Source organism: Salminus brasiliensis, chromosome 3 (assembly GCF_030463535.1).
Source record: "Salminus brasiliensis chromosome 3, fSalBra1.hap2, whole genome shotgun sequence".
NCBI classification, from domain to species: Eukaryota; Metazoa; Chordata; class Actinopteri; order Characiformes; family Bryconidae; genus Salminus; species Salminus brasiliensis.
The window spans coordinates 40,622,366-40,647,075 of NC_132880.1; the positions used below are offsets into that span (position 1 = coordinate 40,622,366).

The following is a 24,710-nucleotide window of genomic DNA, read 5'->3' on the forward strand; positions in this document are numbered from 1 at the left end:
GTTACTGTCACCTCTAGGTTCCACAGAGTATTATTGATCATGGAAGCTGAAATTGTATTCTTCTCAGAAAAGTGGGCTGGTCTTTTCGGGGGGATAGCTGTTATTCTGGTATGATACAGACTATAAACACTGGGAATGTGTCTAAAAACCATGTAGCTCAGGTTTCATGCAGACCAGGTACACATAAACCATACGGCCCTCTCTCTGAGCTAAGACTGATCTATTTGGGAATATAGGTCATGTTTGGTAGCTATTCTTTCTGAGCCTTTTCCTATAGAAAAAACATCCAGTCTGCGTGAGTAGGGCTTTAACATTTAGCTCCGGGCCTCAGTTGTACTAATGCCGTCACTGTAATGTCCCTATTAATCCATTTGATTCAGAGGAGGCACACTAAAGCCAGATGCTGCAAGGCTAATGAGTCACAAAGCTAAGACCCATCCCCCCACCACACACACACACACACACAGTGCAGATGAATCAGGTGGCTCCAAGTGAATCAGGTGTGGCACATCTTCCACTTAACTGCTTCTCCTCCAGCATTTAGAGCGTTTTTTTTTTCAGTCGCATGATCTTCATGTTAGAGTTCCTCTCGGACCTCCATCTAAAACTGATGTCTGGCAAAATGAGAGGAAGTCTTGCAAAATTGGGGGTTGGGTCTACTTCACACGACTGATCATGTGATTACATTTGAATCTAGAAGACCCTGCTAATGGGTTTTGTGATGAAAAATGCAATCCAGTCCCTCGGGACTCCAGAGCTAGTTAAGAAAGGAGAGAGAAAAGAGACAAAGGGTTTAGGCACTAAATCTTTTATTCCAGTATGACAGTGGGAATGTTTACACCCACGGCCTAAACTTCTGCTAATGAGTTAATTATTGGACATTTTACATTGGACATCAAGTCCTGATGTTGGATATTTAAGCTTTTATTATTAAATGGGGGTCTTTAGACCTCTCTATCTTATGCCTGCTATTAGGCATGGTGTCAATAGATTCATGTTTATCTGCTCCATAGTCCTATTCAATTGTAAAAACATTTCTACATGGTCTAGATAAGCTGTATGTGTGTGCATTTGCACATCTATGTCAGCAATGGGTGCAGCTTAAAGTAGCTGAATGCATTCCTTATAAGGTGTGTCCACAAACATTTTGCATCTTGGTAAACTGATTGTCCCAATTTGAATAATTTACAGATCTATAAATAAAAGAGCTAGCTTTACATGGCAGAATATCATATAAGCAATATTCATTTACACCCTCTGCACTCGTTTACATGTGTGGCCTAATTGTTGATGACTCACCATTTGTTTTCAATAATGCTTCCCATCATGCATTAGCTGTGTCCTCAACATTTTGACTGTGCTTCAGTGACTTCAAGTCATGCACTACTGGCAAGACACATGACCAGCGTAGAGGCCAAGAAGATGAATCAGTTCTGTATCGCATATTAAAGTGTTTCTGTTCACTTTCACATGAGCACCCTTCTACATCCTTGGAACTGAGTGGAAGAAGAAGTGTTACTCAAGCCAAATGCTTCCCAAGCCACTCATGAGAAAACAGCACCAACAGGGATGGAATGACTGGAGTCCTCAAGATCCACTGACAAATTCACCAGTAGTTCATTACCATTGTCTGAACGAAACCATATATCCCCAAAATAGTACTTTACCAGGACCATAAACTGTTTTAATAATATAATAATAATAATAATAATAATAATATGATTTGTTATATATATATATTAGATCATATATTGTGTCATTTAGCCTCACTTTTTAAATCTATGTTTGATATGTGTAATAATTATTAACATGTCTATATTTACACTGTTATTGTGATTGTCATTAAAGCCATCATATTTTCATATGTCCACTATTTCAGCCTGTAACAGTTTAGCTCGGTCATTTAAATTTTTTTTCATTTACACATGAATACTTTACAATTACAAATGTGCCATAGAATGCATTTATTGAGCATTTTAGGTACAATTTTATTTGATGTTCAAACAAAAGATATGTGAGTTTGGTTGGGGTGAAAAATGCCCAGAAGTGGTTTAACACACCCATTTACAACCCTGTTATTTTGCTCTAAAATTAAACGTGTTCAAATTACGTACTATTTACTAATAGCGTACATTATAGACTATATACTTATCTTAGTAGTGTGGGCTCAGCAGGTTAGTACACAAAACTAGTCAGTTTTTTTTTATTAACGGGAAGTAATGAAGCATTATGCCAACACCAAGTATGCAGTGCTGCACAGCATTATCCACCAGTTAAAAAAATACTAGTATCCATCATTACCACACTGCTCCACACAAACCAACCTGCTCGGATTATGTATGAAATTTTTTTTTTTTTTTTTTTTTTTTTTTTTTTTTTTTTAAGTACAGTTGCAAAAAAAGCCTCTTCTGAGCAGGAAAAATGCAAAATGGTCATGTAAAAAACAGCCTATGGCCCGCTGGCAGTTCGAAAGTGTTATTACAAACAGTTTGTACAGAAGTCCTTGTAGTTTCTGATTAATACACCATAGTGTAGAATAAGCCTTTCTGTGTTGAGGGGTTAAGGCTGTTTTTGGTACACGAATGAATCCACACAAACTTCATAAATGGGCTTCAGGGATAAGAAATATATGTAACCAAAACTGTCCCTGCAAAGCAACATGATCTGATATCTTATTACAAGGTTTTGATATTAAGTATAAGGTTGTACTAGGACAACCATGATATACTTCATGTGGAGCTGCAGTAATAAGGTTAGCTGCTTCAGCATGGTGGACTCACACTTGACCTTAAGCACACTCAGCTCAATTAGTCATATTTAGCGAGGTGAATGCACTTTACATGATTAGCCAGGCATGCTGAAGCCAAAGCTGCACTGTATAGGCATAGCCTCAATGCCAAGTTCTAATGAATTCAGTGGCCTATGATTCACACCCATTCTAGCAACTGAGCAAAAGGACAATTTAGCCCAAAATGGATACTTCCCTAATCACAGGCTGTTTGATCAAACCATGTACAGTAATCAGCTATTAGCATGACCATGAATGACTAGAAGATCAGAGTGGCATATATCATGACTTTCTAGCTGGAGGTTTATTAGATTACAATAAAGGCCTCTTAAAACGAAGAGGAAACATATTCACGTACATTAAAGGTACTTAGAGAACCAGTGACCTCCACACTGAACTGATGTGCATTCAGCTGGCCCTACTGTAACCCATTACAACAGCTGTAATTAAAAATCCATAATTACCGCTTCTCTGGAGAATCAAATGAAGTTAATAAGTAGCTTCTGCAGCTCACAAAGATCCCATTCACTGGCATGCTTTTATGGACCAAAGCACTATCATTATTCAAAATAACACAATGCTTCTGAAGATGGAGGTTGAAGTGCGACACTGAGTTTGAGTCTAAATGACAGTGATGTGAGCAGAGTGAAACTAGGCTTACCAGCTGAATCAGCTGAATAGTCCATGTGTTAAACAGGAATAAGCGAGAAATTCTGTTATATCGCAAAAGGTTTAATCCCAGCTGAAGCTTCCTCCAAACAGGTCAGATCTAATGCAGGATCAGTGACCTCAGCAGGGAGCTTAATTGACATTGTAGTTAGTGACTTCCCAAACTAACGCATTTTAGGGCTAATTATTCAGAAATGACGGAACCAACGCCAGCTGACTAAGATTTTCCGCTAGTGGGGATTAAAAGCTATGCTACTGACCTGAACTAGTAAATATAGCAATGAATGCTAACATTAGTTCAATTACACTACATGTCTGTACTGTTTTTGTGGACTGTCGAAATGCCATCAGTTCTGTTTCATTCAAAAGTTTTCATGTAGCCAAGTACAGTTCACATGCCTGGATGTGTGCGAAGATGCATCAGGGGGTGACTCGTGCGGACTTGGTACAGCCAAATATCCCAGAATGCATTACACAATATGCTGCTGTTTAAACTGTAGATCTACTGCACAGCATCTTCACATCCTTGGGAGTTTGTACTTGCCAAGTCCATATTACCAAGTACACTATTTGGCTTTGTATTAAGAATCCCTTTTAATCTATTTTAACAAGTAATAGGGGCGGTGGTGGCTCAGCGGTTAGAGCGCCGGGTTATTCATAACAGGGTTGTGGGTTCGATTCCCGGGCTTGGCAAGCTGCCACTGTTGGGCCCTTGAGCATGGCCCTTTACCCTCTCTGCTCCCCGGGTGCTGGAGTTGGCTGCCCACTGCTCTGGGTGTGTGTGTGTGTGTGTGTGTGTGTGTGTGTGTGTGTGTGTGTGTGTGTGTGTGTGTGTGTGTGTGTACTCACTGCCCCTAGCTCACTAGTGTGAGTGTGAGTTCACTACCACAGATGGGTTAAATGCGGAGGACCCATTTCACTGTACAGTGCACACTGTACAGTGACAAATATGTGCACCTACCTAATGTATACTTTAAAAAATGCCAATGCATTTATTAAGTATTTTAGAATGTTATTTGATGCAGAAGGTACGCAAGCTTAGTTAAGCTGCAAAAATACCCAGATGTGTTACACACCCATTTACAACCTTGTACTTTTGCCCAGGAATTGAACATGCAGTTTTCCCTGTTATGGTGAGCTCGTGAATAATTTGAGGAGCTCTGCTCAGATTGTCTGGTTTACATCACTGCAGCGGCCCATAACATAGGATAGCTTTTCTTTTTAGCACCGTAACAAGATCATTGTCATTATTTAGTGCGTTGTGTGTTAAGTGTGTTATTAAAGTGTTGCTGTCGTTTCAGTGTGGTGAGAGGTGAAGAGATGCTAAACTGGTCAGCTCTAGAGTGAGTTTTTGGCCTAGCACGAGCTGCGCTGCTCTGAGGGGTACCTTCCCCACTGGCCAATAGGTTCATGTTTATCTGCACCAGAGAGTCATATTCTATTGACAATACGTCTCTACAGGGACTAGATGAGCTGTGTGTGTGCATTTGCACATTTGTTGCATCCATTGAATAGAAGGGGTGTCCACAAACATTTGGAGATAAAGTGTATTTATGAATAATAAAAGAAAATTCAAGTATTATTTGTTTACAAACATGAGCATACAGATTACATATATATGCAGAAAGACTCTCAGTAAATGTACGACTCTCAGTAAATGAAACACTCTTTGATTAAGATAAACCAACGTTTTATTTTCAAAGTATGTGCATGTTCATTTCTCTAATATAGTAAAAAGTAACAATGTACAAATTCACATTATGGCCAAGTGGCCTATAGGGGCATGACAACATCACCACAGGGTTTATGCCTGTCTGGGTCACGGACAAATCTGACCTAGAACTGAAACTCACTGCTCAAAAACTCATCACACACTCCCTGAAACAGATTTAACCTTCAGGGCCACTGTGAAAAAGTGTGCCACAAACCTGTGAGGTTCACTGAGGGTGGTATAACAAAAAATCCAATCTTCTGTTAACAACAGCAAAAAAGTTCACTTCTACATTAAAACGGAAAAGGGTACAACTTTCAGTAAAATTACAGTAGTCATTTACAGGGCGATTCAAGGGACTGGACTGCTGAAGAGCCAATAAATAATGTTGCAATGAAAAAGATTTACTGGGGAAAACAGTAATAAAAAGTTCCCAGTGCATTTTATCTATTTATTGTGCAGTGTTAGGTCATTTGTTGGCAATAGGCATATGAGTTATTTAAAGCACTGTGACTGGCTATTGGGGCATCAGAGACTTTCCTGTTTGTCGTCCTTCGAGGGTGTAGATGGAGCTGCAGTCTTGCTGTGCTCTGCTTGCTGCTGTCTGGCTTGTAGCTCCTTTACCTCTGCTAGAACCTCCCTTGCCTCCTCCCAGGAGGAGAGAGCTTCTTGTAGCAGACGTTCAGCTGCTGCCCTCCTGCTCTCCCAATCCAGCATCTCACCAAGAGGTGAGTCTGTGCCCTTTGGCCCTTTAAAATGTGGCGAACTCGAGAGCCACAAACTAGGCGAGTCTGCACTCTTTAAATGGGGCGAACTGGAGCCGGCAGAAAGAGGCGAGTCTGAACTCTTAATATGAGTCAGGTCGATGCACTTCATATGGGGCGAGCCGGAACCCTTTGAATCAGGTGAGTCGATGCTTTTCGAGCGGAAGTTGGCCTTGGAGTGAGAGGACTTTGAGGACTTCAAACAAGGAGAATCCTTTGCTTTGACACGAGGGGAATCCTTCTGCTTTGAGCTCGGTGAATCCTTGGTCTTCAGCTGAGGAGAAGAGTCTACACTTTTGCCATGAGTCGAGCTATGAGAGCTGGAGCTTTTTGAGTGAGGTGACTCTGAGCCCTTTAAGTGTCGCAGTCTTGGCGAATCCACGCCCCTTAGATGGCTGTAAGAGCCCATTCGGCCTTTGACGGGCTCCTGCTCCTGGACCTTGGCCAATAGTTCCTGGGTTCTCTGTAGCCGCTGGTTGATGAGGTCCTGCAGGTGGCTCATTGGACTCTGGCCCAGCGTGGCCTGCCGACTTAGGTCAATGCTCTTGGTGGGCCTTCGTTCTCCACGGGACAGGGCATCATCCATGGAGCCGCAGCGACTCCTGCCCTGAGCTAATAGCTTCTTGCCAGGCTGAGGTGTGTGGGTCTGGCTTTGGTGACTCCAGGAGAGTTCGCTTCCCCGGGGCAGGCTGCTGGTCTTTACCCTGGCCTCCACAGGGGTCACTCGGGGTCTGGTTACATCTGTGCCAGCACGTTTCCGTCCAGGGGCTAAAACGTCTAGATTGCCTCGATGGTCCTTCACCCATACAGCATAGTCCTCATCCAGCATGCTCGCATCCTCCTCATGCACCAGGTCCAGAGTCAGCATCCCATCTGAAGAGGTGGAGGCCTGTGGGTGGGACATTATCATTCCATTCCGTAACCATTTTTTTATGGTTTATATGGTTAATTAATTGCAACAGGAAGATGCTTTTTAACCACCTAACTTTAGGCAGGGTTGTAGAAGCTCTACAGATGTTTGGTAAAAAAAAAAAACATATGCAGTATAATGACTTTAGTTTGGAGTTTGGATTCACTAGATATCATTATGTTTCTATTTTAAAATGATATGCTACTGAGCTGCAGTCTGATCAAAACTTGTGCCAAGCTAATCTTGGCAGTAAGTGCTTATTTGCTCAGTAAAACACAAATATTAGAATAGATATTAATAACATTCATCAAATAAAGCACTCCAAAGTCTAGTATTATTTACAATTAACCAACACCTAGTTTGGTAAATTAGTGTTTAATTATGTTAAATCAGGTGAGCTGGTGATTAAATTTAACACATTCACAAGCTATCTGAAGGCATCCAGGAGAAATCTGAAAGCAAGCTTTGTTATTCAGACTTGCTCACAAGATCTCACCTACTGTCTACAAAATAAGAAATTCTTATTACTTTTATGGTTACCTACATGTGTTCTAATGTGATCTGGAGTTGTTACAAGCAAACAAAAGCTGAGATAAGGGGTTTTAAATAAGTGCTTAGGTCCCTAAAACCTCAGGACAGTGCTGTACATAAATATTCTAGAACACAGAGGCCAGAGCTTTCCGTTGGCACAACAACTGACTTCCGACTGAGCTCAAAGCCAATACTGAAATGCCACCCACCACAGCCATAAGATGACCCCGCGTGGGCAGGCGGCGCCCAAGTGGGATCTTGACACGATCACGTGTTGGGTGAGCCAACAAGCTCTCCTCCTCAATCGTGACCTGCAGAGAGAAAAACAGAGAAAATGCGAAGTAAAGCAAGGCTGGATGTTGCCATGGAACGTTGAAAAAAGGTTATTTCCAGCAGGCTGTTTTGGACTGAAATATGGTTTTCAGGGTACTAATTTATGTGATGTGACACATGACGCTGCAAGCTAAATTTACCCTTTCGCGCATCTTACATAGGAGTCACTTAATTCGCAGGTTTAAAGTGAGTTCATATGCTACGCCTTCACACTTCACACTTTCACAGAAGAAGAAGTGTTAGTAGCACTGGGATTACAGTCAAACTGAGTTCTCAGCTAACATCAGACAACTCAGAGTGCCATCTCTAACAGAAGGTTGTTGTTAGCTTCTTGCACACATTCTTCACAAACATAAAGGTGCTTCAAACGGTTCTTTGAGTGATGCCTTAAAAGAACCACTTTTGGTTCTACAAAGAACCACGTTTGTTGTAGTGATGTGTCAATGTGAAGAAGTTAGTGTGTTATCTCTATTACAAACATGGTTCTCCACAAGGTGGTTCTTCTATGGCATCGCTTAATAAACAGGAAGATGAGGTTAAGGATTTTGCAGACGTATGTCTCCTTTAACCCCTAAACGCAGAAAGGCTTATTACCCACTAAAGCGTATTAGTCAGTAACTGGAACAGGGACGTCTGTACAAACTGGTGGGGCTATTCTTTGGTAACAGAAGTGGGTTATAAGATCGGTTATCACAACAACAGTGCGTAAATTGAGTAGTTACTCCCATCTCCCATTTATTCTGAGGTTTCTTATCCTGTACCTATCAGTCATGAATTTTACAGGTGTCCTGTAGTAGTGTAAAACTAATCTCATCAGAATAGGGCTTTAGTAATACAACATGCAGTTGTCTATCTAGTACAGTGTTGGAACATAAGTTGGAAAAGCTGGTGGAAAAACACAATCCCACCGTAGTTGTGAGTTTAGTGCCATGCTGAGTTTGCTTATAAGGCAGAGTAAGCAAACCTGGATGAACCAGTCAACTTAATGTGTCTCAAAACAGTCGATAACAATCCTAAGACCATTAACTCTACTTTGTGCTCTGAGAAATGAGGTTTTATCGTCTAAACGTGTGTGATTTGAGCCTCATTTAGCTGGAACAAGGACTGTGCAGTGGTGTATGGCCTGCTAGCCGTAACCTCTTAGATAGGCTTATTTAAGTGGATATGAGTCCAAACACAGCAGAACCAGTCTCTTATTTTGCCTCTCTGTCACTCCCAACACCAGTCGTTCGACCTCACTCTCTCAGAAGCTCCGAAGTTTTTATCGTCAACACTTGTATCAGTAGCTCAGCAGCTAGTTAACAGCCGCTGTTCTGGTTTGTGTGATACTCTATGTATCTATGTAGTCACAGGGGGAAAAAAAACCTTCTGTCCTTTTACCCCAGAGTATTGTATAAAAGTTTATAAGTGAGGAATGTTAACCAGCTAACAAAGCAAATTCTAACCAGCTTCCCGCCCCTAATTTAGAGCTGTTTAACATATGCCGTTGTTGTCTGACTACCCAAACCTACTGAAGCATGTTGTGTTTCATCTTAATTCAATTTATCACGATGAGATGAAATATTGTAATACTGCCCACCTCAAGTTCTTCAGCTGACCTCATTGGATTCCTGCCTGTCACAACTGTCAAGCTTTATGTCGGCTAAATGGCGTTTAGCTGAGATGTCTTTTGAGAGGACGTCGGGCATATAGGGACAGTAGTGACAGTTTGTACGTTTCTAGCCAGCTGCAGTGCTTTGTGGTTTTCCACAAAAAGGATTACTAAGACAAATCTTTCTATCCAATTCAGCTATATCCTCTCTAATGGTGCAAAAAGAATGCAAACCTAGACAGAGAGACAGATGGGGAGGAGGGGGGCATCGGCAGACTAAGAGAGGTAGAGATAAGAGCAGCAATAGATATGGACAGATCCTGTGGACAAAAGCAAAGAAGGGAGAACAGCAGACATAGGAAAGAGTGGGTGAGAGTAGGAGTAGGAGCAGGAGACTGAGCAGCAAACAGTTATGGGTTCTAATACGAGATTAAAACAGTGAGAAAGAAAAGGAAATGAGCCAGAAGGACGTTTTCAGCTCACCTCATCCAGAATGCGGTTCTTGGCCCTGATAATAGCTGTATTTAGAACATTGATCCATGACTCCTTCTCCTCCGGACTAACAGCCAAAAACACGAGATTGGGAGTCTAAGAAAGAGACATTGAGAGAAAAGCTGTTTGAAATGGTGTAGTGCTGGTTGAACAGTTCTTCTCTGAATAAAAACGTCTTTTGCTTAATGCTATCTGCTATCGAGAGCGGAACTGTTTGTTCGATGAGTTTGAAGGCAGCGCTGAAAGAAGTGGAGAGTGCGCGAGAGGCGGATTACAAGCGCTGCTTGGATTTAAGCTTTGCGTGAAGCACAAAGCCCCAAATTCAGCTGTAAAGCATCTCCACATGCTCTCTAAAATCAGCATAAATGAATTAAAGTCTGGCCCAGTCTACAGAAGGCAGAATGAGGGCTGCACATCTTAACAACCTTAAGAGAGATAAGGACAGATAAGTATTATTTCCTAATCCTGGAGCTCTCTCTCTCTCTCTCTCTCTCTCTCTCTCTCTCTCTCTCTTACACTATCTCTCTCTCTTTCCTACAAACACAAACCTGTGCATGCACACACACTCACTCCTACTCATCTGATCTATTTTTCTCCCTGAATATGTGCAGTGTTGTATATTTCACATAAAATATATTATCACAAATCTAGCAACAGCTTATATCCTGGACAATAAGACCAAAATATATGCAAACTATACTATAGACAAAAGTATTGGGACACCTTCTCTTTTATTTCTACTAAATTTTGAGGGGCCTTACACCCCTCTAGCCCACGCCTGGCATTAGGCATGGTGTCCAAAGGTTAATGTTTATCTGCAGAGTCCTATTCTATTGGCAGTACTTCTCTACAGGGACTAGGCAACCTAAAGTAGCTGAATTAATTAATTAGAAGGGGTACACAAACATTTGGACATACAGTCTAAATATCGATACCCAATTCAGTGTTTCCCACAGGTCTGAAGCAAACCTGGTTGGAACACCTGAGGGGAGCACCTGGTGTTGGGGTGGGGGTCTCATGGAAGGTTGTGAAAATAAGCACAAAAATTGGGTGAAATTTAATTAGGTATGCTTATATATTGCTTATGTGCTTATATATCAGTGTGCATGTATATTGTTGCTTTCATGCAAATACCTCCAAAACATCAAGGAAAAGGTAAAAGCCTTCTTAACTTAAGGAAGTCAATATTAGGAGATTTAATTCCAAATAATTCTGGAGCATTTTTATTGGTCCATTCATTATTAAATTTAGACACAATGTGAAAAACAACTGCCAGATTCGAATGATGTCAAAACATAAAAACGACATAAATGGACATGCAAGGTTTTTGGTGGAACAGCGACGATATGTACATGAAAAACATCAAATATCAGCATCAGTCCACAATTTCCGTATCAGTGCATTCCTAACTGTAGAGAAACTGATTACTGACTGATTTATTTGTTAGACTCTTGTGTTTTGTGAAGTTTAATAAGATGTAAAGCTAATAGAAAAGTAATCTTGAAGGAAAATTGAACAGAGTGAAAACACATGCAAATGAAGCGAGTCAGAGCTGTGTGAGTGACAGTACACTCACAGTGGCTGACACGTGTTTTAGCGTGAGGAGTTGCGGTTGTGACAGAGCAGTGCAGCGCAGGCTAAAACTGCAGCTGGACTGAAGTTCATTATGTGTTATGTCTTCCACAGGGAAAGATACTCTTGGCAGTAGCAGAGCAAAAGGATTAGTGCATGTATCTGTCAAAAGGATGTACGGTAGCAGCAACCGAATTTTAATTACTTGCCTGTGGTTGGATCACAGTTTTAGGTTCAGTGTATACTCTAGTTTATCTTGGCCAATAGTAATGAACAATTTTTGTTTGTCTGTATCTCCAAAATAGGAATCTTTTTAGGAAAAGATTAATAATACATTACTTTTAATGTACACAGATAAAGAAACTTTCATTTTTGCACAATGTAAAGTGTGTTGTGTGTTCAAATGCTGAAGAATATTCTTGTTTTAAACATGATATATAATTAGAATTTTTACAAATGATTAGGCAGGGATTTTAATAAACAGTCAGATATACAGCACCCCTGTTTATTGAAGTAATAAAGGGGAGGTGGTGGCACAGCAGAGTTATTGCTCACAGGGTTGTGGGTTTGATATTCAAGTCCGCTAAGCTGCCACTGTTGGGCCCTGGCTTTCTGGGATATGAGAAGAACAAAATTTTGTATTTGTAAAAATAGCCTTTCTATCATTGCTACTTCGGGCTCCGCAGGCTGCTAACTGCACTATGTAACTTTGGGGAAGTGGGCAGGACAACGCTTGTGATAACTGCATAACACTGTGTAACCTGAGTCATATTTGTGTTAAAAACTGTAATTTCATTCTACCGCCTCGGCTCACGTGCTTCCTTCACGTTCAGCGACGGTTCGGTATCCCTCAGCTTCTCCAACTGTTGTCAGTGGTTGAAATATGAAGTTATGAAGGGAGTTCTGGTAATGCTCAATATGACGTCATGTTGACAGACACTCAGCTTGCTGTTTATGCTGTAAACGGAGGAGGGTTGACGATATTGTGGTGCTAGTGGAGCCCCACCCCTCAATGTGGAGATCTGTGCAAGTGCACAAGCCTGTGACTGGAAATAACTGCCTGGTGGCGTTGCAAAGATGGCAGTTGAGACTTGCCTATGTGGACTTTGGTTGTAATCTCAAGTGCACAGGTTTATGACACTGTATGACGTACCATTATCCAAGCTAGAACAAATATGTCACACATCTAAAAGCAGCATTAGAAAACAAAGCCTGAAATGGTCTGTATTTTTCATTCTGGCATTTGTCATAGAAAACAGTATGTAATATGAGCACATACTAATATAAGCCACATAATCAGATCTACTTGAGATACCTTAAAACTCAACATGATTTAAGAGTACAGTATGAGGAGCTGGGGTTATATGATGCTAACTGGTGCCTACCAGCTTCGAGTACTAGTTTGCTTCAGTGCAAAATGACAGAAACATGCTTTGTACAGCAAAACATGGCTGATTGATTCAGCTTAGGAAACACTGTGCTGACAGAACCTTCGCTTTAACCTCACTGCCCCACTATATAAACCCTCCCGTGATGAACCCCCCTGTGTGAGGACTTACCCGGGCCGCAGACTGCCGGCAGCGCAGGAGGGTGAACTTGCTGAGGTTCTTCTTGCTGTGGCTCTTGGCTTTGCGGACTTCTTCTGATCGCTCATACTCAGCCAGGTCAAACACTTCGTGTGTCTTCCCATCATTTTTCATCTATGAAAAAAGGAGGCCAAAAACGGTTAGCAAACTCCACACAACTACACAACCAGAACACTCGACCACATAGGAGGGTACAAGTCATTTCTCATGTGTCGATTAATTGACAGCCATCTGTGGCCCTTTCACACGCTGACTGTGCTGCTGACAGTGGGGCACAGCAGGCCATATTGACTTCAGCCTGAGGGACAGGGGTAATTACTGATCACTGTTATCGTCAGGCACACGCTGGGACAGGGAGCGCTCAAAGCTCACTCCACAGAGACACAACGGCAATTGAAAAACGGATTATTAATATCATCTCATGCATAATGCTGAGGTGTCAACCCGAATGGTTTACCCGTATAAAACATATTCAACTTTATGGAGGCTGAGATATCTATAAAGGTTGGGCAGTAAACATCGACTCTGCCGTACTCATTCTTCAGAGCTGTCTGTATTATTACACTTCCTAGGCTACTCTTATGAGAAGAGGTTCTGAGAAAGGCTTCCTCGCCTTATAACAACAGTGAAAGCCTATTTAGTGCTACATAGAACCCCACCCCACAGGGTTCACCACAATAAAGGACCATTTAACCAGGCAAATAACGATTTCAGCATTTCATTTTTTAAGGAACCATTAACTTTAATAAACCCCTTTTTTGGATATGTTCAGACTGTAGATGGTGGGGTGACAAAGGTAAGCATATTAGCTTAGGTGAGAATTTGGCTTTGTGTAAACTGTAATTAACTAAAATGGACAAAACCAATAATGCACCCGTGAGAAATGAGCCAAGCCATCAGCGCATCATTTGACAGAACATTGTTATGCTGTTTCAATCAGACCATCGCCCCAAGGGACCACAGATTGAAAATAGAAAAGACATTACAGTTGCTAAAATATGCACTCGAGCACACAGCACAGCGACTGAGACACCAATATGTGCGTCCAAAGACAAAATTCATTGCTGTCCAAACAAGATCATGAGTCTTTAAAATGATCCTTTTACAGAATAAGTCAAATTTCTTTTTTTACATTTGAATGAAGTTGAAAGGAACAACTTCGGTCCATTTATCATAATATGTTCACACAATTGTAAGAGCAGCTGGCGTTTTCAAATCATGTGGAGAAAAAAGGAAGACAATTTGGCCATGATTTGTTCCATAATGTCACCTTGCAGATGGTGCTAATTCATTATTTAGTTTTTGTTGTCAGTTCATCAAAGAACACCACCTAACTGTGGGAACCTGACAGTTCTCTCTCAGTCTTTGACTTTGATTGCGATTCTATGTGTATTTTTGGTGATAGAATTTTCAGAGTATGTAGAAAGTAATCTGCAATCTGGTTAAACTGCTGGCCCGTGTTTTATGTCACACATTTATGTATTACTGCAATGAGGATTTAGCCGTACAGTGTTTCGTTAAACTGTACAACCCTGTATTACTATAATGACAATAAATTTGAACTGCATTGATGTTTATAAGAGCATCAGTGAATTCAGACAGTTTAGCAGACATGAATATAGGGGCTGTACAGATTATAGAAAATATAAAACCAGGTATTACAACACATATGTCACGAGATTTAAAAACTAAAGAACATCCACTGAATTATTAATTGACTGTTTATTAATTATGGATGGAAGCAAATGTTGGCAGTAGCATCAAATAAGGTTCATAACATAGTAAAATGACATTATATAACATGTGAAAAAATTAGGACACCCCATGAAAACATCTGACTTTTTCCACATTCGTCTTTTAAACATCTGGACATTTGATCTTCGTTTGAACAATATAGAAGGTGGTGGTGATATAACTATCTATGATATAACTAACACATAACACTGATGAAATGTCTTTAAACATCATTTGTAAAATGTTATTCATAGAAATGCAGTTTTCTTGTAAGGGGAAAGTTAGGACACCTCACATGTATTACTACTTAAAATGTCTGAAATTAGAATAAGGTGCTCCACATCAGCTGCAGATGATCAGAACATGGTTGGAGAGGATTCTGGAGGTCTTGTCTTACTTAAACCTCAGACATTTAGTTTGGTTTGCTCTTTATTGTTAAAGTGAGTGGGATCACCATGGACAGATGAAAAGAGCTCTCTGGGGCCTTCAGAAAGGCAGCTGTAGATGTATATTGGAAATTCGCTGCAAGAATTTGGTCTTACTGCAAACCCAAAGCTTAAGACCTGCTTCAGACAAAAGCAGATGGATGGTCTGAACTGCTGTCGGTCGGCCCAGCCTCTCCTCCTATTATTGTGCCGGTGACCCGCCTGTGAAAACGCCTCATTTAAACACAGGTCAATCCTCATTAAAGCTGGCTGAGTCAAAAAAATGGAGAGGTTTATTGAGCCTGGGAATGGGGGTCAGAAAACTGTTCCATGCTGGGACTACTATTCCCAGAGGGCCACAGTTAAGGTCACAGGGGTTCACAGGCGAGACAGGGAGAGACAGAATGTGTGGAATAAGAGATTTCGGCGGTACGTCTGTATGTTAGGCTTAGCGTAGTGGACACATAGGCTCACCAAAATGGTACATGAGCAGATACAGCATACTGGGTCAGAATTCTGTATGGTTGCTAGGCATTCACCATAGCAACAGAAATGAGCAACAAAGGAATCCACTGTCAGCGAGCCAGCGCGAGTCAAAAAGATCAAAGTGATCGGAGTTCATGGAGTGTAATATCAAACAGCACGCGTACAAGAACACCAAACCATCACCCTCATTAGCTGGCGGACACACTGTAATCCACTCAGCAGGAACGTGCTATCGTTCAAACCCTTTCTTTATTTTCCGAAAAGGAAACATACAAGTAAAACTCCATGGACGCTCAACACGCGTGCTTGTAACCTCATTCCTCCTAGTTAGCTAGCCTCCTGAGATTCGAATGAAAGTGTGTGCTGACAGTAAGAGAGAGAATGCACAGGCTAATGCTAATATGGGGCAAAAGACCCCTGAAGGAACACGCCTGGCTTCTCTCCATCACATCAATATTTCACTCCCCTGCTGTTGGCCCAGCACGTTTCAGGCAGGGGGCCATCCTCATCCCAGGATTAACCACCTCCAAAAATAACTCGCTAACCAAAACATCCAACCTCATACTGACAGTAGGGACGTTCCGCTCGGTACAAAAATCACGAGAAAGGAAACCCAAGCTTCCTAAAGTGTCCCGTTATAAATTTTGCATTTACTGTATGCTTTTATTAACATGGTGGGGCTATCGTTCTCAGAAGGCAGAGCTAAAGGAATATATAAGGCAGCTTCTGCTGGTTTGAAGAATTATTGTATGACTTGGCTGCTTAATGAAGATGCAAATTTCCAGCAGCGTTCTAATGATTTCTGGAACGCGGCACTAGCTTTGAAACCACAGGGTCTGTGTTACAAACATGGCAGCTGTACAGCAAGGCGTTCACTGTTAACGCATGACAAACAGAGCAGTGGGACTATGTACAGAAAGTCTGAGCTGGAAGCCTTCACAGGGGAGCCATAAAGCAAGTTCCTATTAGTTTGGCTCCAAACTGTAGTCAACATCAATTGAATGTCCTACAATTACATGCCCGAGGGTTTATTTCTGTACAAACTAGGTTGGAATTAAAGGTGGAAAATGGATTTGCACAATCCCTTGAATCATAGCGGAAAACCTTCTTAAATCTGGTGTTTTTTTTTTTTTCAGGTCAACCGGCTCTCCCAAAATAGAAATCAACATCATTAAAATAATGGGCATATGTAAACCTCTGAGGCTTCTGCCACTCCAAATAAACGACAATGCTATGCAAACTAAAATCATGATTCACTGTGTGACTGATTACACTTCAGACTCATTTACATCAATAATAATCCCATGTTAGATTGGCCTTATGTTTTTAAACCACAAATAACAAAGCTCATGCATAAATCATGCTGTGATGCTGCTGTGATACTGCTGTGTAGTGCAGGTTGCGTGATTCAGTTCTTTTAGAAAGGGCTGAGCTGGTATTAGGATTCCCTTACTATCGTGTCACATAAGCAATCACAGCAAAGCTGATTCTGGAACATCACTTTATTGCAGACCTAGCCAGACATCTCAAAGACATTTGTCAGATCCCTTGAATTTGAAAAAATATATTCCAAATAATTGGAGAAATCCAATAGTTGTCGCTGGTATAATGTCTGTTTTTAAGATTTTTAATACATGATTTATAAAATACATACAAAAAAAATTGATACAATTCTTCCCAAACATGATGTAGGTTATATCCACTATATGGTCAAAAGTTGTGGACGCCTGCAAAGTTTCGTTCAGCATCAAGAAAATTATAAAGCAGCTTGCCCCTCTACTGCAGTAACTATCACTATTCTTCTGGGAAGGCTTTCCACTAGATTGTGGACCATGCTGTGAGAATTTCTCAACAACACAATTAGGGAGGTCCATTACTGATGTTAGATGATAAACTCCAACTCATCCCATAGGTACTGGATGGAGATCCATCATTCCAGGGAACACAGTTCCACTGCTCAACAGTCCAGTACTAAAGCTTGGCACTGGGCATGGTAACCTTGCGCCAAAGCATCCGGTTCTATTGGCAGTGCTTTTCTACCGGGATTCTATAAGCTGTTTCAGCAATAGGTGCACCTTACTGAGGCAAACATTTCATTCTGGAGTGTCACCATTTTTGAACACATGTATGATACATACCATGTAGTCTATAATTTAGCATAGATATGTCAGCAAGAGTGTTCTTCTTGCAGTGTGCTCACTCATCTGATGTGCCGTAGACCAAAAGTATTACCCTGTTCACTCAAATGGAGCGATGCAACAGAAGAACCATGCATGTAATACGGATGTGTTAGTGTGAGAAAAGGTCTAATTAACCTTTATTTGATGATGTTTTTCACACATTTATATTACAAACATATTTATGAAAAGTGGTTCTTCTATGGCACCTTTATTTTTAAGAGGGTAATGTAATGCTAATGCTAATGCTAATTCTAACACTAATCTGTCAGTATTTCTTTACATTGTATCAAAACTTCAGGATGAATGGACCAATAGAAACACTCCAGAATTACGTATAATAAAATCTTTTTACATTGGCTTCCATTGAAAGTTAAGAAGGATTTTCCTTCTCCTGTAAAGTTGCCATTTTGGAGATACAAGGATTTTGTATGACATCAACAATATATTATACACAGTATACATACAAGATTCACTACACACAGTATAACATAGCCTCTGGTTTAGCTGAGATATGTCTGCAGGAGAGTGTTCTGTATGTTTTGCCCTTGCTCATCTGCTGTGCTGCACATCAAAGTCCTTACCCTACACACTGTAAGTGCAAGCACATCAATTATTCACACCAGACATATAGCAAGCGTTTGGGCGTAAGCACTCAGATACTCAAAGAAGCTGGACTTTCTCCTCATATGGCACAGACTTCGCATGATGCATCAGGCAAGCCAGAACTGAGATGCCTTTTTAATCAAAATTGCATGATGCCTAGCCTTTCTCCCTATGCCTACTAAGAGCGATCCACGTCATATGGTTACTTCCACTGACATCATCTTGGCAGGCGCAGGGCTGTCTCGAGCAGTGTGAAAGAATTACAGCAATGTACAGTGTGTCCTGTCACCTAGCCGTCTGCTTCAGGACACCACACACTCCCCTTAGGGCCTGTACACACCTGAGGAAGTCAGCACCGCTGTGTGTATGATGCAACCGGCTGACACTGCCTCTGCTGATGGCAAAAATAGCATGGAGTGCCTGAGGGCCAAAATGGTGCCAGTGGAGGGTAATAGAACACATATATGCACTGTAGGTATATTAGTCCAGGATGCTAGTTTAACCCTTTAACCCTCACAGACCTGTTCATGGGTCTAGATGTCCATTCCTCACTCCTATAACACAGTAAAAAACAGTAATTACACCTTATTTTTAATTATATCAAGAAACACTGACTCAACTCTTGTACTAGTCTTCTATACTATCACCTGACTAATGCTGTGAGTTGTATTTTACATGCTTCTGTCACTTTCAGTGGTGGTTCTGTATCTCTCAGCTTGTCCAGAAATGCAAGTTTAAATCATGTCCTTTAGAGGTACCACATTCAAAATGTGAATTACTTTTCCCAAATGTAGGAGGAGCCCAGGAGCAAGAAAAAAACAATTCTTTGTATAATACTGCTTTTAGACTTGCTATGAGAAAGAACATATTCTGTGCATTTAGCAGATGCTCTTATCCAGTGCGACTTACAAAAGTGTTTCACTTAGAAAATATATCTTGGTAGTCTGAATAAGCTAGCATCTAAAGATACCTGAAGCTTAGATACAGCCACATACAAGTCAGTATAGATACCTAGAAACCAAAGATGCATCACAATCAACAGCTACATTGCTATTATACACTGTCCTGTCCTTTTTTTACATTTTTCACATTTTCAGGTCATTTAAATTTGTTGTTCCTTACATTGTGTAAAACTCTCTGCAGGACAGTCATAATGAATGGACCAATAGAAATGCTACCTGGATTTAAATATTTTTACATTGACTTCCATTGATAGTTAAGTAGTTTTACTCCCTCTCATGTAAAGTGACTATTTTGAAGATACAAGGTGTTCCATGACAGTGACAATATGCTACAATGTGCCTGAATGTAAAAAGATCTACGCAAGACATGAGTGCATCACAAGCCTTTAATAAGTGGAAGATTAGTGCTGATTTAAGTACTCTTGAAAATGATGGGTCTTTAGTTGCAGTTTGAACACAGTAAGCAGCTCTGCTGTTCAGCCACCCAGGGAAAGTTCATTCTACCACCTTGGCAACAGGACAGAAAACAGTCTAGACACTTGTCTTCCAGGCATCTTGAAGGATGGGGGGTCAAGCCGAGTCGCACTTGAAGCTCGAAGGGCTCTTGGTACAGATCAGGTTTTGACATTTGGCATCAGGGACAGTTCAGACACTGAGGAGATGTTCATTCCACATCCTTGGGGCCAGGACAGACTGGCCAAAAGTCTAGGTGCTTGTCTTCCATACATTCTGAGGAATGGCAGATCAAACTAAGCCATGCTTAAAGCTTGAAAGGTTTTGACCATTGCCATCAGATAAGGAGGGGCTGGTCCATTTTTGGACTTGTGGGCCAGCGTCAGGGTTTTGAAACTGATGCAGTCAGCTACAGGAAGACGTAGATTTTTGGACGGAAATCCCAAGTTGGGAACAGTATCACAGCAGCTGGTAATATTCTAAATGTCCTGTCCTCCCTTTACTCTGCCTCATACTCAAAAGCTTTTTACTACTTGAATAGGTTAGTGGCAGTACCAACTCACATTCACTCAAAGGCTTGGGTAGATATTACAAGCATATAAATGATGCAGCTGGAAGTCATCTCTGCTCACACCAGTTCCTGTACCAATGACTGCACAAAAATGAACGAATCTACATCCTCGACGCGCTGTTTCACAGTCTTTCACTGAAAAGCAGGAATAGAGAGGTGGTTTGCAGTTAGATAATAGCTGAGTGTTTTCGTGTGTGTGTGTGTGTGTGTGTGTGAGTTTCTGTGTATGTGCTTCTGCATAGGGAGTGTCATGTCTTTGCATTCAGAGCCTTGGGCTTCCTCAGGCGCAAAAAAGAGTTGCAGCTGCGGCTTTGATCTCCTAATGTGTGTGATGGCAATTGTACTTCATCCAAAAGACTGCAGCTGAGCGAGTGAGGGCCGAGCCACTCAGCAGCATTTTTAATGCGATTTTAGCTATCTTAAGGATAAAGGCACGAGCCACGCTGATATTTGGTGGGGGGTATGGAAAGGGGCAGTGTGTGAGACTGTAGGGGTGCCTCATTGTATCTGTACACTCCTCCCTCCTGCTACCCAAAGTGACAGAGATGAGCTGCAAATCTAACTGGCCTTCAGGCTAAATGACATGAGAGAGCTGCTGCACTTCTCTGAAAATCACCATCACCATCAGATGATTTCATTACGGGGACGTGTTGAATTTAGAAAGAAAAAAAAGGTCTTCCAGTCGACTCATCAAGTGCAAGTTCTTCTTACAGCTCCTTTGCAAAGTGGTGACTGATGGGTGATAACATTAGTTACAGTGTTAATGGGAAACTCTTAATGAAACTTGAGGTCTTCCTGCTAGGCATACTTATAAGGCAGCATATATATGTCTATATAGGAGAAAATAAAGGGTCTCCTTTGTGTCACCACAACAGATCTGACCATTCAAGGTATGGAATCAACGGCCTCTGACGATGTCCTGTGATAATCTGTGGTGTTATGAGTTGTAAGGTGGGGTCTCCATGGATTGAGCCTTGGGTGCCCATGACCATGTATTTTCATTGAGCACTTTTGGTAGGTACTGACTAGAGCTGGGCGATATGGAAATAAATTATATCATGATGTTTAAAGACATTTTTTATAATATACAATATTTATCACAATATTTCCTCATTGAGACAAAATGCAGCAACAGTGTAAAATTTTTAAAAACTGCTATCCAAACACTCTCCAGTACTGATTACTGTGATTTTTACTCAGAATATGCTGCACGCCATTCAAGTAAATAAGACAGATTACACTCTTTGTATTGAAATGTGCAGTTAATCAGTGCTCTTTAAGCACTGATGATATCCACAATATGCTCATAAAAGCATAGTGTGTATCACAACAACAAAATGTATCACGATACGATAAAATATTGTCATATTGCCCAATTCTACTGCTGACCACTGCATACCAGAAAACCCTCACAAGACCTGCCTGCCGTTTTAAGGATGATCTGACCCAGTTGTCTAGCCCTCACAATTTGGCTTTTGTCAAAGTGGCTCAGATTCTTATGGTTGCCCATTTCCCCCTGCTTTTAACACGTCACCTTTACTGTTCGTGACTGTTCACTGGCTGTCTACCCCATGACAGATGCTACTGTAGGTGAAGATAATCAATGTTTTTCACTTCCCCTGCAAGCAGTGCTAATTTATGGGTGATTGGTGTATGCTTTCAGCAATGTACACTCTAACAGCTTTGTGGCATTTATAACAGTATCCACGTCCTTGTTATTGCATGTTCTCAAAGATCGAAAAACACTCCCACACACACTGGGAGCAAAGTATGTGCTGTCGCAGGATATGTGGTAAATTTCCAAAAACCCAAAAGTAATGCAACACATTTTAAGTGTTTTATGTGCCAAAAAAAAACACCACGTATCTGGCCTAATTTCCAGACACTGACACACAACATGCATTACAGTGTGAGATTACAAATGATTTGATTTAGACCATGGGGATGCAAAAAGTGGAACGGGTCCCTGATTCTATTTTCCAGAATCTGAACAGTTAATTAATAGCTTTAGTCATTTCTGTCCCAACAACTGGTACAAATAGGGGTGATTATATAATCGTCTTGGTTTATTAAACAAAGGGCTGCTTTCCCAGCCATGGATTTAGCCCAGTCTTAGGGCGTTCTCCCACCTGCACTTTTTAGTCTGGTTGAATCTGCCTCCGGTTTGTTTTCACCTTTGGTGCGATTAATTTAGGCAGGTGTAAAAACAGTGATCACAGGACACAAAACAACCACACAGCGACCGTCTAGAGGAGGCGGTCTCGGCCCAATCCCAAATGAACTCTTGATCCCAAGACTACCAGGTGTTAACCTCCGCAAGTATGAGCTAAATGGCTTCCATAGCCAGGTGTTAACCTGGCATATTGCCCAGATAATTAGCTATTACAGCTGCGAACAAACATCAACTATGCTCAAGTCCAGAACACAGGACGTTCTTTCTGTATTTATTTACTTGCTCCTGCCCCAGACTGGTCTGACCAGTAAGCAGAGAGAACAGTCTCAGGTGATTTGTTGAGAGGCTTTTTGGTGCACTTGATTTTTTTCCATGCCTAAAAACAAACCAAACCAAGGGGGAAATGCTCAGTGTTTACAAATGTGTTAACTGATTCAGACCAGAGCTAACAAACTACAGACTAATCTGAACCATCCATGGTCAATCACTGTGGAAAAACCTTTTGGTCTAAGCTTAAACCTAATCAACTTTTTGAAGGTCAAAGGAGCCATCACTTGATGTATAGGTTCTTTACAAAGGTGAAGGTTCTCCACTCTCACATATCTCTATTAAAAATGTGTTTTTTGTTTATGGAACCAAAAGATGTTCTTCTGTGGCATTGCTCCAAAAAATGCTAAAGCACCAATGTTTTTAAAAGTGTGACTCTAGGTGGCAAGCATATCATGCTCACAGTTTCCAGTATGTGCAGATAATGCAGATCATGCTGTTTTGGTAAATACAGTTTACCTCTCATAATAACTCAAACTGCTGGAGGCCAGGATCTGCATTTCAGAGGACTCCACTCACCTCTTTTTCAAATATGTACAGGTGGTCCCCTTTCAGCATCACAAAGCGATTCCTCCATATTTCCCTGAAGATGCCTTTGCCACAGAACTTGCGGATCCAGCCTACTTTGTCTGGCTGCGATGACAGCTGGTTGGCATCTTGAAGTCCCTGCGTGTATGGAGAGTAAATCCCAGTCTTACATAACAGAGGAATTAAACATAACAAATCCTGCCTTACTGAAACCCACTCTGATAAACTCATCTTTTTACATAGAAATCTGGCCTGAGCTGCTGACCAGGGCAATAGATCTCATACAGCAGTTGTTAATTATGGCTCACTTTAAGGGCGTGGCCAATTAGCCTAAACACTCTATTACTGCAAAAAATGGACATTTACCTGTGCTCATCACCATCAGGACACACTGCCCATATAGAGCCCTGTGCTACACGTTTTATACAGGCAAAGACAATGGGGTCACCAAAACCGTAAGGACATTACAGTTACACACACTAACTTACACAAATTTACACAGTGACAGTACAAAAAACACACATCCCAGCACCTCTGCTATACAAACGTGTAATAAACAGCATTACACACACTAGTGTATTATCCAATATGTAGGCTGGCACAGACAGGTTATAAAAGACTGCTGCTGTACTGGTAGAGGAACCGCGTAGATCTGCTCAACATTTACACATCAGAAGCTCACCCTTTTGACCAAATGGCTTTTCTTCATGTTGAACGTGAACTAGGGGACTTTTCTGGTCTATATTCCCCGGCTTCCCCCGGCTGGTCTGTTCTTAATGAGCTGCACTGCTGGCTGCGCTGCTCTGGTCCTCTTCTTTGTTGCTCACGGAGCTGACGGGCGGCTGGGAGCAGCTATTCGCTGTCGTGACGGTTTGCAAAACGCGGGCATACTGTCTTCATTGGCTTGGGTGGCTCCCTGAGAGCAGCTGAGAGTTTCACTGAACCAGATCGAGGGCTGATCCAGTGTGTGCGCGCATCTAGGAGGGTTCCGCTGCGCCCTCTACTGGACGGCAAAGCTGTGGCACCGTGACGTCACGACAGATGTTAGCGCTCCGGCGTTCAAGGCAACTGGTCACCTATACTGGAGTTCTCGCTCCACAGTATTCAGCCTACTTAGATGGAATCATTTAGATGTTTTTTCCGCCCCTGGCCTGTACAGGTGATATCACTAATAGAACCCAGTGCCACTCAATGTCTCAGAGATGTTGAAGACACCTGCTCTAGCTTGGTACAGTGATCTATGGGTCGCTACCTTGAGTAACACTTTCTTTAGTTCATAAGGCTGCATGGCAACTACATAAACAGTTAAAGCAGCGGTATG

The 24,710-nt window shown here is 41.5% G+C and overlaps 1 protein-coding gene across 2 annotated transcripts; it reads right to left on the reverse strand.

Annotated features, from left to right (window-relative positions):
- Window positions 1-4,990: 4,990 nt before the first annotated feature.
- On the reverse strand, window positions 4,991-24,348 carry plekho1a (pleckstrin homology domain containing, family O member 1a). Of its 2 annotated transcripts, XM_072676165.1 has the most exons (6): window positions 24,072-24,348; window positions 23,381-23,527; window positions 12,921-13,061; window positions 9,781-9,885; window positions 7,583-7,684; window positions 4,991-6,821 (listed from the first exon to the last, which is right to left on the reverse strand). In XM_072676165.1, exons 1-6 carry the CDS (start codon window positions 24,096-24,098, stop codon window positions 5,697-5,699), a joined length of 1,647 nt encoding a protein of 548 aa, XP_072532266.1. In that variant the 5' UTR covers window positions 24,099-24,348; the 3' UTR covers window positions 4,991-5,696. The 2 variants fall into 2 exon arrangements, with proteins under 2 accessions (XP_072532266.1, XP_072532267.1); XM_072676166.1 differs by lacking the exon at window positions 9,781-9,885.
- Window positions 24,349-24,710: the final 362 nt, after the last annotated feature.

Coding starts and splice junctions, on each gene's coding strand:
- plekho1a (XM_072676165.1), bottom strand. CDS start 24,098: ATGAAGAAAAGCCATTTGGTCAAAAGG. Junction 13,062..23,380: donor TGTACATATTTGAAAAAGAG/GTGAGTGGAGTC, acceptor CTTTTTTCATAG/ATGAAAAATGATGGGAAGAC. Junction 6,822..7,582: donor GGGGTCATCTTATGGCTGTG/GTGGGTGGCATT, acceptor TCCCACCCACAG/GCCTCCACCTCTTCAGATGG.